Source organism: Nanorana parkeri, unplaced genomic scaffold, assembly GCF_000935625.1.
Source record: "Nanorana parkeri isolate BGI_ZX_2015 unplaced genomic scaffold, ASM93562v1 scaffold124, whole genome shotgun sequence".
Lineage (NCBI taxonomy): Eukaryota > Metazoa > Chordata > Amphibia > Anura > Dicroglossidae > Nanorana > Nanorana parkeri.
In genome coordinates this window covers 311,132-328,072 of record NW_017306392.1, presented here as the reverse complement: position 1 = coordinate 328,072, position 16,941 = coordinate 311,132, and the positions used below count along the sequence as shown (strand labels likewise).

The following is a 16,941-nucleotide window of genomic DNA, read 5'->3' as shown; positions in this document are numbered from 1 at the left end:
CAGGCCACATTCCCTCCAGATGGGAAGGGGACCATGCCGACCCCATTCTCCCCTCCTTTTCCAAAGTACCTTGTCCCCATGTTTATGGAGACAAGGATGCAATTTCCTGTGGATGATTGCACTAACAATCTGAAGGAAATCGCAGACTGTGTGATTGCATGTCACCAGGCTGCGAACAACTGTGGCCATTGGCAGCTGTCATTGTATTACAAAGATTGCATGAGTTCCATGGAGGAATTCATGACACTTATGTGATTGTCCCCATTCGCAGGTATGAATAGGGCCTTAATATTGCTAGCTATTTTCTTTTTTTGTTGGGTAAAAGGTGCTGATGTCTGTCTGTAAATGAGAAGTAATCTAAAAGTGAGTTGTAAATATAACTTGGCCTAATTAGAATGCATCTCTGTTGAGGATCACGAAACAGCAAAGACATTCCAGGCCCAAATATCCATAATTTACAAACTGTCAGCTGATGATAAAAGAAGCGTTCTCAATCTGCAGTACCCAGGACTGATCTCAAAACAATCTACACCTAGAATAGCTCCTTTGCCTCACCACAGCCCTCGATACATGCGCACAGGAAGGGGTCTTCTCCTGTGCTGAGGACAAATCTTCTCAAATGTTTAGGCCACACACATCCACACATCCATCCCCCAAGCCAGGTAATAAACAATCAATGGCACAAACTTCTCCAAACACTAAAATGGCCTTAATAACATTTTACAAATACAATACAAAATCATTTATAACACACATGCTCTGTGACAATCCCCCTTTATGAAAACTAGCTAATTATTTCTACAGTAAAACACAGGTTCCTAAGGGAGGATGGGTAACATAGGAGTGACTAGAACTGTATATCCAGCTACAGGTTTTCTTTTGTCACAAAAACATGCTCTAAATAGGGGAACAACTTAGGCTATGACTAAATATTTCAACCCAACTAATATTTTCTCAAACTGTTTTTCTTAACAAATATCTACAGTGATCACTCCTGCCAGATACTTTAAACAGTCATTGTACATGGCCTTCGGAGACACATTGGAAATGCCAATATCTGCTCAAAATGGTCATGCATGACAAACCTGATATAAACCTATTGGTAGGAAATGCTGTATAAACCAGCAATAGCAGGTGACATGAAGTGCTGGAACATGCCTTCTCCTTGTCAAACTTCCTATCCAGCAGCATGCAAATGCTAACATTGCTGCAAGTCAGAGCCCAGGAATACTCCACATCCCAAAATGCAATATGGGTGACTTGGAAAATGGGTGCCTGCATTATGATGTGACGCAAGGAGGTTAAGCCTCAAGTTGGTGTTTGCTTATGAGAATAGGCAATATCATTATTTCCTAACAACAAGACTAATTTAAGGTTTTCAATATATGCATATCCCAAAACGGTTTTCTTCTGAATATATTAGGAAAAGATTAGATGTTGTATCAAGTTTTTATTGCTTTCTGTGGTCCTGCTATGTAGATTTTCCCTCTCTATTTGCCCTGGTGTCCTTCATACCAAGACAGAAAGTAATGGGAAATCTTACATTTTACACCTTGTTCATGCGCACGTGTATAGCCATAAAGCGTGCATGTCCATGCAGAGACCTGTGCTCAGCAGGGCCAGGTGCTGTGTGCACCTAGGTGCAACCACATGTGCATCTCTATGAAAGGATGCTGCTGAACATGGCTACACACTGACCCAAACTTGCATATCTGACCCAAACTTGCGTAAGAATACACACCCTTGGATGTGTCCTGCCATAGAGATGTACAGATGGCTGCATGCAGCACCTGTCCCTCCCCAGGGCACAGGTGTCTGCACAGACGTGCATGCTGTACTGCTGTGCACATCCATGTGAATGAGGCCTTAGAGTTGTCAACAGAATAAGAACTGAGTGTAAATCTTCCAGTGGGGACACCTGTCAAAGAGGGGTATTCCTCTCACTTTGTAGAGATTTGTTTTCACTTCCTGTTGCATCTCTAAAACAAAAAGTGAAGAAAAATTTCCCAAACAGCAAAAATATTAACAGTTAGAATCTGATTTTTTGTAAAAAAAATTTCATGCACGGTGATGCACGCTATTACATTACCACACACTGCAGCGCAACACGCGCCTCCCAGGAGGTGCATTGGGGTGACATTTAGAATGAATGGCCAATGCAATGCAATGAACCAGCACACCACCAGTTGCGTTGTGCAATAGCGTGTACAGAAACCATGCCCTTAGAGCAGCGTTATGGTAAGAATGGGCACTTAGTGACAAGATAAAGTGATAGCAAAATACCTAATGGTGTAAAAAAAAAATCAACGCAAACCTAATTAATGACTTACTCATTTGCTTTTTTTTAAATATTAGAAAGAAAAGGTTTGGTTGGCCTTCCTTCTTAACTAAAGCTTTACATTCAATTTCACTTTGTATACATACAGTAATTGAGACTGATCAGATTAATTGTAGTTTATACAATGTATTATACATTTTCCTACCTCACTTTCCATGCAGTTATCAGTAAGAGATCTGCAGCACTTAGCAAGCACCCGAGTGCCTTGTTCAACAATTGGCATGACATCCTTAAACTCAGCAGAAGGAATTTTCTGGCTGAACATTACTGCAGCACTAAGCAAAAGTAAAAGTGAGAATAGATTAGGCTTTGCTCTAATGACTTAGACTGTTTATTGTACTGGTGAATTGTTGTCAACTAAATAAAAGGAACCATGATAGGTGTTTGTGGAAAGCTACAGATCTAATTAAAACTAATTTTTCAAATTACAAATAACATTACATGTCCAACAAACCATTCAACTGCTGAATCAGTGTTGTAATAATGTATCTAGTAATGGTTATAAGGCAAGTTCAGACCCTTTTATGAACTCTTGTCTCTTTTATGTTCCTTTCACTAGTGGAAGTACCATTATATTGTGCTTATTAGCTAGGAGGTGGTTCTGGGTTTCTCTGTTAAACGTGCTTTCTGGTTTACAGTGTGAAAATCTATTGCAATTAACATTTAATTATGAATTTATGTATTTCCTTTGGAGTAGCACTTTTGGGATGCTATCAAAAGGGAAGTCAGTGACCAACAAAGAACGCAGCGGGGAGCCGCCACAATGAGTCGGGCCACGGCACACAGGTAAGAGTATACCCCACAGGCTTACCTTGTCCCAGCAACATGCTGCACACTGAATTTGCAGCCTCGATTCAATAACCGCTTCCATGAGGAGGATACCTCTGACCTAGATGAAAGCTGTTTTCCCAAGGGGACACCCTTGCTCGGGGCCGAGTCTTGGGAACTTCCCAGGGGAGAGAGGCTGAACTCCCCCGAGGCCATCCAGAACTATATGTATCCCTATTCCTAGCAACTAGTGTATAACCCTGTCCTAGGGGGGACAGGAACAAAAAAGACTGGGGAAGCCGTCAGGAGGAGGGGCTTTTATGGAGAGGGTTAGGCCTTGTTTAACCCTTTTGGTTCCCGTCATCTAGGGGTAATTGGAGCTAAAACCCAATGGTCAGCGCTGCCATGGATATGGCCAGGAAAAACATATTTCTGTAAAAGGCAATCTATCCATTATATATGTGGAACAAGAACCCCTGCAATGCAATCTTTTAAAAATATATATCCTGGAAATAACCACATCTACCCCCCAATTCCCCTAGCATGCACCAATAATACTTTTTTTCCTTTTACCTGGTTCCTGAAGTAAGATATATTTTTTATTACTCCCTGTGACATGATCACTAGACTTGTAAAATGCTTTCAGGAGTGGCTTCTGTGAGCTCAATTCCTACTGACATAGTCTTGCCTCAAGTACTACATCTCTAAAGAGCCTTTACTCTTCATAAAGTGTCTGGGTAGGCTCTTAGGAGGTAAAGCAGCAATACTGATGTACTGGGGAAAAAAATCAGTGTATGCATATGGAGTGAGATTGAGAGGGATGGGGAATAGGCCAAGTTCTGTAGTCCAGCAAGTTGGCCTGGCAATGCTGCTCAGGAATTTAGAGGGGCAAAGGCACTGTGTTGTCAACTCAAACATAAAGTTAGGTGCACATGGATTTCAGACAGTTCAACGGGCATTTTTCTGTTTTATTTATTTCTCCCAGACATACATGTGTGATGCAGAACATGGAAAAGTATTCTGAGAGTTATATACTGCCAATGTGCCACCTGACATCTTCTCTGTGCTAATCATAAAGGCAATCAGATGGCTTCAGAAACTCCTCTAAAGCAGGAGTCAGAAAAGTATTCTTATAAATAATGTAATTCAATACAAAGTCAGCAAGTAACTACTTAACCCTAACCCTTTCCAGCAAAAATGCTATAAGGTGTTTTTTTTACTAAGCTCTAAGTGACAGTTCACGGTCTTATTGGAGGCACATGATTAGCAATTCTCAGAATCATACAGCGAGGTTCACCAGCTGCAGCAAGCACACATGGAAATTTGATATGAGACTATAATTAAAGTGGAATTCACAAAGTGTTAGCAGACCACTTTAACACATTGCTTTTTCGCTTTGAATTTGACTAGCTAAGTAGTTTATATTAGATAAAGGAAATGACTGTGCTTCATATATCTGCAGTTTACACGAGAATCAGCAAGCCCATAAAAAAGAAGCAGCAATTACAATGACTAAAATGGTCATATCAATTAGCAATGCTCATGCACACGCCCACGGGAGCACGTGGCGAAGACGGGGTAAGCTTAAACCGCTGTTAAAGCGTTTTTTTTTTTTTTACTTTTCGCATATATCTACTGCTTGCTAGCAGTAGATATATGCAAAAAAAACGGTGGGTTTAGAAACCCTATTTAAGTTTGATGCATTTGAAAGAGACAGCATGGGGCACGCAATGCATATTCTCAAATCACCACATTGTTGACAAAATGGAGTGGGATGGACTTGTACAATTTGCTCACTATATGCATCTCAATGCTTCATTTTCAATCCTAATTGGAAAGTACCTAGACGATCACATTTGGTTGGAAGGGTTCTTCAAAAGAAAGGTGGAAGGCTTGGCAGAATATTTTGATATAAATACTGAATAAATGTATATGTGATACCAATAAAAAAAAATAAAGCAATGTTTTCCTTAATGTCTTGCTAAATCAGTATGCATTATACCAATAATATGAAGTTAGTAATAATCAAATATTACAGGACTTAACAAAATATATTCTTATACCTGAACTTTAGGTTTTCTTCTCCATAACTTGCAAAGAGAGAGCACATTCTGTTGGACATCACAGTAAGTAAGTGCAATGGGTGCCTCTGAAGTCTCTGAACATAAAAATATAATAAATTAGTTAAAACTATAGATAGTTAATAAACTAAAAACTGTAATAGAAGTATTCAAGCTTTTATTATGTTGTTTTTAATACCTTCCCAGTCTATTGAAGGTTGGTGCAGGCTCTAGGGCTGCCATCATTATAACTTCTTCAGTGCTTGGTGAGTCACACACCTGGAACATGTGCAGTTCAGGACAACATTTAGGAGTATGTCTAGTCTGGGTTACTGACTGACTTAGTGGTAAAACAAAAAAGAGTTACAGTTCTGGAGCCAACACCACCAAGTGCAAGTTAACAATAGTAGTTGCCATTTTTCCATCTTTTTAAGTTTCCTCGAAAGTGAACCTATGGTCAGCATTTGAGTATTTACGTACATGTAAAAAGCAGTTAATGAGATTTAAAAGAAGCCCTCACTGTCCTCTGTAGCTGCAGGCACCGCGGAGCAATGTATCCTCAAATCTCACAGCACAAGCACTGAAGTTATTCAACTTCTCTCAGCAAGGTCAGCTCGACATGCTCCCTCTGCCCAGCAGCTCAGATCACACTTCTTCCCCATTCCAGAGCACCCACGTTATGTTAATATTAGAGATTAGAAATCTCAAAGGCTGCTAAGCATTTGCTAGGATCGAGGTGCAGTGTGAACCAAGTTGGCTTAAGAAATACTTTGTTGCTTTTGCTGTGAACTCTAAAGTTACATTAAAGTCAAATTTGTTTACATCTATCTACAGCTAGCAAGCAGTAGACATATGCAAAAACATTGTAAAAAATAAAAAAGTTACCAAATAGGTAAAAACTTACTTCTTTCTCCGCCACTCGCTCCCAGCTGTAGATATATATCTCCTGCAGTGGCCGTGCAGGAGGATGTGTGTGGGTGAATGCGCATTGGAGATCATTGGCAGGGAGAAGAGGAGAGACTCTCTGTAAGTCAATACATGCAGCCAAGAGCGTGCACATCAGACAGACATCGTGGAACAGGAAGAGACAGCTGTCCGTGCTGGATCAGAGACTGGCATAAGCGCTGGAAGGACTGCTGAAAACTACTGGAAAGAAGAAGATGGTCGGATCAAGAGGCATCACTTAAGGTAAGTCCTTAAAGCGGCATTGGAGTGTGTGTGACTTTAATGTCACTTTAAGAATGAGTGTCTCCAGGGTATCTGCAGCTACAGAGGTCAGTGAGGGTTTGTTTTAAAGGTAATTTATTGCTTTAAGTTGAACTCCGGGTATAAATATTTATGTATACTTACAGTGGTCACGTTTGGCCCAATGTAAGTATATATATTTATTATTTTATTTTTAAAAATAAAACTTACCTCTGAACCTGGCTTTCGATTCTTCTGGGAGATGTGGGTGACGTCCATGTACAAGTAGAGCTGTGTCGCCAAAAACCCACAAAAATGCACTCCAGATCATTGCACAAGTGCATTTAATGCAGACTTTAAACTCTCGGGCCCTCCTGGGAGACAATGTTGAAGCACTGTGATGTTACCCATGCCTCCTAAATCTTAAAATTATTTTTTAATGGATTTTTTAAAGTACTTTATATTTAAGTGGTGGAGGACGGTCAGTAAAGTGTTCATGGTAGGTCCGTTTTAAGGTATCCCATCTTAAATAGGAAAAAAAAGGGCATGGTCTTTCTATGAAGACATTGGGCCTGATTTACTAATGCTTATGCTGAAGCATCAACTGTATACAGTCAACCAACTGTATGCTCAAGATATTTACCAGAAGCCTGTGATGCCATATCACAGTCACATGTTGTGAAAGTGTGGCCACAACAAGTAGGCACACATGACTTCATACCCTAAGGCTTAAACTGGAGATTTGTGGGCCCATTCAGATCACATGCAGTGACCTGTTATTTTTCTTTACCTTATCCACTCCATTTGCACACAGAAAATAATTATTTTCTATGTGCCTCACTCACCCCACAACATAGTGTTGCATGTGTTGCATTAAAACACAGCATGTCTGCCTTTGAAGGCAACTCAACACACATTAACGCATGTCAGTGCAACACACCAACTAAAAGGAAGGAATAGAATACAAAATGTTTTTTTTTTATTATTTGAACACTTTCAATGACCTCTAGGGTAGCCACCTTTGGCAGGAAAGTGTTTGGAGAGTACAGAGTGTTTTTTGGAGCAATCAGAGATACTTTCACCCAAAAGATGTCAGCTGTGGAAAATACCTCACAAAAAGTCTCTCCTCTCTCCTCTCCTCCCCCCCCCCCCCCCCCAAAAGCAAGAACAGGGGAGATGTAGGAGGATATTAGGTTAAAGAAATACTTAACAATGGTGGACATTACAACGGAGAATAATGTGCAAACAATGCACCATAATGTGCATAAAACACAACGGTAAATGCAAATTTATACGTCTGCATTTTCTATGCGTTGCAGTGAGTTATGGTGGAAACCATTAAAAACCACAGAGATTGGGGAGGGGCTTTCTAATGATATAAGGATGTGGTATGGAGTCTGTGTATCCCACTGCTGATGAAGTCTGTGACAAAAATCAAGTGGGTGGACACACGCTGACATCATCACAAAAGCCAGACGCTCCAGGAACTTAATAGTGGAGGGGCTTTCTTGTCTTAAGTGTGGTGTTCTGGTAATTTATAAGCACCTGACATTGTAAGTTTATTACAATTGATTTTATGCCAATAAAATTTTTATTAGTGCAAAATATATAACAGTCCCATAGTGTAAAACTAATACATGGTTGAGATAGACCAAACTGAAGGTGAATGGGACCGAACTGGGGAGGAGTTTGGCTGCATATGGAATCCTAAGAGTTTAATATTACCATTACTTGTTAGTAGTGCATCTGTAAATGGATTAAATCTGGATGGGGCACGGAAAGGTGATAGAGGAGCGCTGTTGTGTGCACTATTAGCACCTTTGGACTTGCTTTTTTGCTTCGACAACACAGCATATGGGCTTGACCTGCATCTTTGCTTGTCACATTTCATTGTGTAGAAAGCTGGCAACATTTTTTTTCATGTTCACAAAAAACACATCTTATTGCATAGTGGATCTTATTGGAACAGAATACAAAAACAGTATTATTTGGCTGTTAGCCTAATATTATTTTCCACAACGCTATCAGACGCAGTGCTGCAACGACTGCTGCAGTCCTTCGTCGTATGGTCAGCTCCATAATGGCAAAAATAATCCAAAACTGCTCTCTGCAAAAAATCCGACACACACACCATAAAGGTCTTTTTATACAGGAAAGGGAAATGCTGCGCCTCAGGAAGTCTTTTTCATTGGACGCTTGCGGAAAAACAGGAATTCTTCTTCATTGGATACCTCTGTTGTCGCTCCAAAACGCACGTGCAACGCGCGTTTCTAATGTAAAAAAACGCACTAGAAACGCACATGAAAACACGCCAAACTCCGGGAAAAAAACGCGCGTGTGACGCGCTTATGCAATACGCACAGGTGTGAACCAGGCCTTAAACACTTATGAAAAACTTGGACTGCACCATACACTTGTCATTATGAAATTTGCAAAAGAGATTCAGGGATCGTGGTTCCTGTGTGTGCATACATCTACCTACTCCTTCTAGTCAGTGATGCATGCATACTTTAGCACTTTATCCCTGCTATTTTTTATTTCCTTTAGAAAACACAGCCCATTATGTATAAAATCAACAAAAACTACAATATGAATAAATTATTTTATCTTTTCTGTTTGAAAACCTGGTTCTATACATGAGGTGCGTTCGCACATCAGCCATTCGGTGCTCTAATATACCCTAAGGACTCCCCTTTGATCTGCTCTGAGCACCAAACATTTCTGAATATAGCAGATAATGCGGCATTTCATGTAAGATTTAAATTTTTGCAATAAAAGACAATGTAAATGGGAAACAGAAAAAAAACAAAGAAGACAAACCTGTTTGAGAAAACATGGTGTCGTTTTTTTGGCTGTACAGCATTCTTTTATCATATTTAGGTAGTTTTCTGTAGAGTTTTTGACTACTAGAAATGGAGCTTGGGCATAATTACTGGAGTATTCATAGAGAAATCTGTGAAGCAGACAAGGTATTATTTACAACAGGCAATACAACTCTAAATCTATCTCAAGTGTTACAACTATAGAAAAACAATCTATCATTCAGTTATCCCAAAAAGAGCATTTGCTTAAACAAAATGCCTCCTGTCATACATTTTAGACATGTGTGATTCCTTTCGTTCCGAATCGAAATTCGGACGAATTTTCAGAAATTCGGACATTCGGATGTATCCGAATTCCGAATTACAGACATAACGAATGCAAACGAATCCGAATTTCCATTTCCGAAATTCGGTAGCGGTAGTTTGAACGTTCGTTTCGTATTCTGTTCTTATTCGTTTCGTTCGTTGGAGCAAAGTGACATTAGAGAAGGAGAAAAATATTTTTTCCCCCTCAAATGTCACTTTGCTGCAAACGAACGAACGAAACGAATAAGAAACGAATAAGAACAGAAAACGAAACAAACGTTCGAACGACCGCTACCAAATTTAGTCCGAATCCGAATTCCGAATCCGAATTGACTTTCGCACCCGAATCCCGGAAAACAAAATAACACAAATCCGAATTTAAAACGAAACGAAACTAAACAAATTTTTTGGCAGTGCGCATGTCTAATACATTTATTACAAAGGAGATTGGTCTACATTCCAGTAAGTGAAATATACTTAAAGCAGGACTGAAGCCAAAACATTTTTAGATGCAGCAGTGACAACCTGGGAATTTGTCTGTATTAGTTGGTATCTATTTATATACATACTATTCTTGCATTTTAAAGCAGTAAGGGGTATAATGAAGTAGCGACATAGGACTGATTTTAAAGTGATATTAAAGGCAAAACATTTTTTCCCTCCCCCCCATGTAAATGTTAGCACTTACCTTAAATGATGTCTCTTTTTCCGATCTTCCTCTTCTTTTCCCATGTTTTCATGTGTCCCTCCAGCGGTGTGACGTCGCTCCGATCCAGCGCTGACTGCTCTGTCTCTCCGATCCAGCGGTGTCTGCAGGCGGGTGCACGCGGCCATAGACTTAACTTGGCTCTCTTCTCGTTTCCCAGCCGAGAATCTGAACTGCGCATGCGCCCGCCCCAAGATCCTTTGCGGCCGTACGAGCAGTTCCTGATTCTTGGCGCGGGAGCGAGCAGCGATAACGAGGTAAGAATAAAATTATTTTAAGCGTTTTTTTTTACACTTCTTGCCTATATCTACTGCATGCTAGCAGTAGATATAAGCAAAAAAACCCGGAGGGTTTAGAACCCCTTTAATTTACAAAAGTAAAAAACAATATTTGACATTAAGAAATATGCCTGACCAGTTTGCTTTTGTCTAATAAGCCACAATTTGCTCCCAGGAGTCATTTGCTGTATTTGACAATAAATATCACGCTGTGCCATTTTCAAATTTTTTTAATTAAAAATGATAAGTAACAGACAAAATGGAAAGAAATGTTACTAGTGAATTGGATCCAACCTCAGCGGATTGGCTTGTGGGTGCAGATTTGGTGACTTGCCAGTGAAAAACCTTTTGGATTATATGACAACATCTAGTTGATAGCATTTTTTTTCAGTCATGCATAATTTTGATCTACATTGCAAATAACTCTGGAAGCATAATTTAATATGTTTTTATTCTTGCATGAGATATGCTTCACGGAAGTCTTTGAATCCATCTGGTTTTTATTTCCATTTATTTGGACAGATTACGAATTAAATTCTGGAATTCTGGTTGGATTCCAGGCATTTCAGGGCTTGGTCCAGTTCTGGTCCCTTTTGCCATAGAATGTCTTTTTAAAGTAGTGCTCTCAGTGGTGCAGTTCAAGTGTGAAAATATATTACGCTATGCCCCTTGTTAATCCTAATAAGCACAATAAATAATGTATTTGTCCAGAGTTACAACAAACTGTTCATTGTTGCAGTTTTGATTTAATCAAACTTAATCAAACTTCACACTCATACTATGTACTATTTACTTATGATGTGTTTCACTAAGGTTATGATGGGTTCGATGTTTTTGACTTTTTTTTTTTTTTACCAGTTGCTGGGTTTAGTAAAATGTCTTCTCATAGCTTCGCACAAAATATTTACATGGTGCTCTTTCCATTAAAGTTGATATGATCATGTCAACTTATTATATATATAGCTGTCTACAGTACTGCTTTTGTGTTGCATTTTTCTGTTTTGTTTGGTGAAACAGTTCCATTATATTTGGAATCAAATAGCATGTTGTATGTTGTGTTGTGCCCTAGGTGTATGTAAATGGAACCCTATAAATGACGGGTTGTAGACTGATCTAGCAATTCCATCTGTAAGATCTAAGATGGTGATTAAGTTTGAAGATTATACATTGTCAGTGTGGGAATGGAAAAATGCCATAATTTAATTGATTTGCTAAAGTGTATGTAAAATCCAGACTAATATTTTTCTTTCAGATATGGTGTAGAAAGATTAGAACCCCTGCCAGGTTTATATTTCTGTATACAAATCCACCCATCAGCCAGGGCCGGATTTACTCTGTCTGCTGCCCCAAGACCAGGTTCCTCAATGTGCCTCCCTACCCACCAACCCCACTTATGTACATTTAGCTCTGCTTGCCCAGAGCAGGGCTAAATGTAGAAAACAACTACCCACCCGGCGCCCACAACTGCATGTTCCCGGGCGTCGGGAGATAGGAATTTGACACCCCTGCTGCCCCTCTACTTCCTGCTGCCCCAAGGCCGGGACTTGGTTGGCCTTGCGGGAAATCTGGCCCTGCCAGCCGCAGAACCTTCATGCCTTGGTAGTGGAGGTCACGGCAAATGGTCACACCATAGTAACCTGCATAAAGTGAAAGCCGGCAGTCACCGAGAAAAACTCAAGCTTTTAATGAGGTCAAAGTAAAACAGTCATATAGCGGCAGTAAGCATAATATGATACTAATTATTTTTCTACTTTGAGGGGGGGGGGGGACTGGCTTTCTCTTTATGCAGGTTTCTTTTGTGGTCTGTGTCCTAACTGGGGAAATTCCTCTTAATTTGTCCAGGAAATCTGCAAGGTTTCCATTTTAGTAATCACAAGACTGTTGCTTATGGGTACACTAAATTGTAAAGACTTTTTCAGATGAACTATATCCATGAGTTAACACAAAATGCATTTTTTGACTACTGGCATCCACACCTACATTTATGCACACTTCGACGAACAAACCCTGTTCACCCAAACAAGTAAATGAAAGCTGTATTTAATGTAGAAGATACCAGATCTATTTAGTGGATGGTAATAACAATAAATTGTGCCTGCAAGAAACAGCTTTTATCTTGTCTGAAGAATTCATAAGGTTCTGTGGGTTCACGTAGGTTTATGTGCTTGTGGATTTTTGTAAGAACCAGTAGATAAATGGAGGTAGTTTGATCAGATAAGTGAGCTAATCTTGGACATTCTTAGCTTGTTTTCTGTGAACACAGTTGAAATAAGGAGAGGAAACTGTATGATTGTCATTTGGTAGATATGGAAGTTGTTTTTATACTTACTTAATAGAAAATAGCTTAGGATCAGTCTTAAAGACAGTACACAGGTCTTCATTTGATGGTTCCAGATATGTTGGGAATTCCTTTGGAGGTTGTTTTAAATCAGCTAAACACAATTTTCGTTCAAGACCCTTTTGAACACAACAACCAGTGACTCCAGGGTGTTTTGGAAATGGAGACTTCGGATCACAAGATTTTTCTGACAGAGCTGATGCCTGAAAGTTAATACAATACCACAGATGTATATAATTAACTAAACAAAATCAAAAAGTATTCTGAACAGTGATAACTTTATGAGACATGCAAATTCATTAATGAAAAGTTAGTTTACTAGTTTCAAGGGTATGTTGTAGAAGAAACAATTTAAAAATGTTCTGTTAGCTCTATCTGTCCCCAAAAAATGGTACAAAATTAATTTCAGTACAGCATTGCATGACGGAATAAATGTCAGTCAAAGTACCGCAGCGCTGAATACTGAAAAATGGCCTGGCCAGGAAGGGGGTCTAAACACCTGGTCTTCAAGTGGTTAAAGAGTACCTGTCACCACCAATATACTATCAGATAGGGGGCTCGTAAGCCCCCCTATGTGATATCAAATAAAGTAAAGTAAATAAAAAGTTTTAAAAATATTAAATAAAATAACTGTAAAAATAATAAAAAAATGTTTTGAAGTCCCCCGCTCCCGCGAGCACACGCGTATTCACGTAATCACGTAATGACGATTGTGCTACACATGTATCACCGCATGCACCAGTGCGACAGTAATAATTATTTGCGTATCTCTAAACTGCTGAACTGTAGGGGCTCTTAAAGCGTTGTCTATGGACTTTTTGTGTTACTGAACTTTGTCGCCATTTCACAGACACACACACACAATTTAACCTGGGCATATTGGGTATCTATTTACTCGTCATAATCTCATTGTTTATATTTTTTTTATAAAAAGTGGGTATTATACTGTGTTTTGGGGCACTAAATGTAACTTAAGTGCATTTTTTACATAATTTTTGGTTTAATAAAAAGTTGCGCTAATATCGTGCTACATAAAAATCTGTTTAACTGAATATACAGCGCTAATGATTCAATCAGTTTATAAAGGGATGACTAGATCCAAAAGTGTAGACACAATGGTATATACCTTTTTAACTATAGTGGATAAATGAATGAAAGTCGCTCTAGTGAAATAGGTGCTAACCTCAATATTAAGTGCATGAAAAGCATATATGTGCAAATCTATGAATCCAAAAAATCATTATACATGTGAATCAATTGGTAACACACATTGTAATTAAATAAATATTATATAAATAGTGAATTAATATATTATTTTAGATAAAATTGTTCTTTAAAGTGAATGTTTGTTATATAATAAATTGTGATTATTTAAAACGTGCAAATACTTTGTGCATCAATCCTCATCACATTATATGAATGAATACATGATGAATATATACTCAATAACTTATATCCTTACGATTTATAATTTACACGCCATTTAGGTGTAAATAACAAATTAATTGTGATCTATCTATACAAAGAGAATGAATCACTGTGCAAAAATGAAAGTCTCTGTGTAAATTAACTCCGCTTTAGTGCAAAAAATGAGGCCTCCAGATGCTCAGATGTTAAGTAAAGCTTTGTTGTAGATCTTATTGGTGTCAACACATCCACCCCCTTCAGAGTGTGTACACACCGCAATATGTTGGCTGTAGTAGACAGCCACAAACATTTTGTCTGATAGGAAGCGCTCTATAGGAAGATAGACCGGGGGCAGGTCTATCTTGCACCATACCAAATACGGAAGTATTATCTGACTGTTCGGTTGTGATTTTTTTGTAACCGATTTTAATCTTTTAATAAACTGTTCCTGGAAATACTACACAATGAGGGGCTTTTTCTTTCCATGACTGTGTGAACACCTCGTATTTTGAAGATTGATGGTAAAGTGTTTATTTACTAAAGACGCCGCAACAGCGCTTCCTATCAGACAAAACGTTTGTGGCTGTCTGCTACAGCCATCATATTGCGGTGAGTACGCACTCTGAAGGGGGTGGATGTGTTGACACCAATAAGATCTCCAACAAAGCTTTACTTAACATCTGAGCATCTGGAGGCTTCATTTTTTGCAATGTTGTAGATTTCAACATGGTGGATTGACTATCTCATCTTTAATGAAAGTATATGTTAAAAAGATCAGTGCATTGTTAGTTACAGATGGATGTTGAAATGTACCTCATTGTCGTAACAGTCAGCAGCAGCTCCTTCAACACAGCATTTCTCTGTTAGAGAGACTACAGCCTTAACTAGATGGCGTATTTCCTCAAATGTAGCATTGGAATACTTCCTGCTGCTCATGATGACCGTTCTAAGGAGATTTTAGTTATATAGTTATTGTTAGAAACAAAATAATCACATCAATGTGAAAATACATTTTTTTTTGTATGGGCAGCAGGCTTGTCAAATTTATTAAATACCCATAATAGCAGTATGATACAATAATAGGGTCGGTGGTGCTTGCTTCTGCTGCATTTCTGATATTCATTCAGACAAGTCGGTTTACCAATTTAAGATTAATAGGCTAGAGAAATGTAATAGAAAAACATCACATACTTCATCTGTTGGTGATAATATACACAAAATGTTATGTAAATGCTGTACATAAAATACAAGGCATTAAAGATGTGCATATAACAGGCATTACTGTATATATGTATAGCTCAATGTGCAGACCTTAGTAAAGGCGCAATACATGTCAAACTATAAACATGAAAAAAAAATACAAGATATTTGGTTTTACCTCTTTTCTGTAACATATCTTTTTATATAATATTTTAGTCTAAATTATCCAGAACTTTACATATTTTAGTGATATGGTAATAGTCTTCTGCAAGTAGCTTTACAGGGATGAGGAACAGGGCTAGGAGAATCGAGCAAAGTTTGGTTGCAGGCAGTTCAGCAAACCCAGCAGAAAGTCTTTAAACCCTGAACATAGTGCTGAACCCTATTGAACTCTATGAAAGCTGAATCTAATTTGCAAGCTTTTGTTAGAAAAGTGCATGGGTAGCTGGGCACTTGGAAGACATGTATACCCAATGGAAGACATGTACCAATGCATCTAAAAGTTTTTAAAAATACCATTTAGCAGGGAGAGGGTTTTTTGTTAATGTGACTTACCCCTTTGCACTGCCAGTGACGTATGCCATACATCACTGGCAGCAGGCCCCTCTAAACAGACCTCCAATGGTCAGGTTTATACTAGAAGCGATTCTGGTGGCTAAAAACTGTGCCCCCCACCCGACACCCTATGCTTTGCTTCCCAGGCTCCGCTGCCCCTCCTGTGAGCCCAGGACGGACATCATGGGTGTTGGCGGGTAGAGGGGAGAGAGACCTTTGAAAATCTATTAATCGATCTCCTCCCCACTGAATGGGGCCAGAAGAGATGCTGATTGCATCAATTATGGTCCCTCAACTGTCACTCCATAGCTAGAGAAGCCGTGGAAGAAGCTATTCAAGCATGATCTGTGAAGCACGATCACAATAATTACTGAAGCAAAGGATATTCTTCTCACTGACCATCAATGTAAGCAGAATTCTTCCCACTCACTCCCACTGTACCAAGGCATTCTTGGCCATCAATGTAATGGGGCACTACACTGACCACCAATGTAAGGGCCAGTATTCCCACTGTACACAAATGTAACAAGGCATTCATTCCACTGACTACGAGTGTAAATGAAGGCCTTTCTACACCTGACCACCAATCTAAGAAGATACTTCTACTAACCATGGATCTAATAGACACCTCTTCCACTGACCATTAATGTAAGGTAGCACTACATGGATGGCCATTGTAAGGGGGCAATTTTTCATTGACCACCAAAGTAATTGGAGGGGGAGCTACAATTCTTATGTGTGCATTTCTTTTTTGGCCATTATCAGTAAATGTATTACCATTTCATTTTGTGAAATGGTATAAATTTTTTTATGTTGGGTCTGCAGAACAATTTACATTGCTGGACTTAATAAAAGAGGGCACCCAGATTCCTATATGCCCCCTTGCCCGCAGATCTCTCCAATTACCGGGCCAGGGTTTTGGGGAAAATGCCCTTGTCCTCATCGCCATGGGGAAGAGGCCCTTGTCCAATGGGCTTG

General features: G+C 39.1%; 1 protein-coding gene across 1 annotated transcript in view; it reads right to left on the bottom strand.

The window, feature by feature from the left end:
* GC (GC, vitamin D binding protein) overlaps positions 1-16,941 on the bottom strand; it is a 97,714-nt gene that overhangs the window by 36,451 nt on the left and 44,322 nt on the right. The window contains exons 3-7 of the mRNA XM_018553545.1: positions 15,022-15,154; positions 12,793-13,004; positions 9,172-9,304; positions 5,170-5,264; positions 2,484-2,613 (exon numbers count right to left, since the gene is read on the bottom strand). Of these exons, the coding sequence (XP_018409047.1) occupies positions 2,484-2,613; positions 5,170-5,264; positions 9,172-9,304; positions 12,793-13,004; positions 15,022-15,154 (703 nt within the window). The remainder of the gene's footprint in view (positions 1-2,483; positions 2,614-5,169; positions 5,265-9,171; positions 9,305-12,792; positions 13,005-15,021; positions 15,155-16,941) is intronic.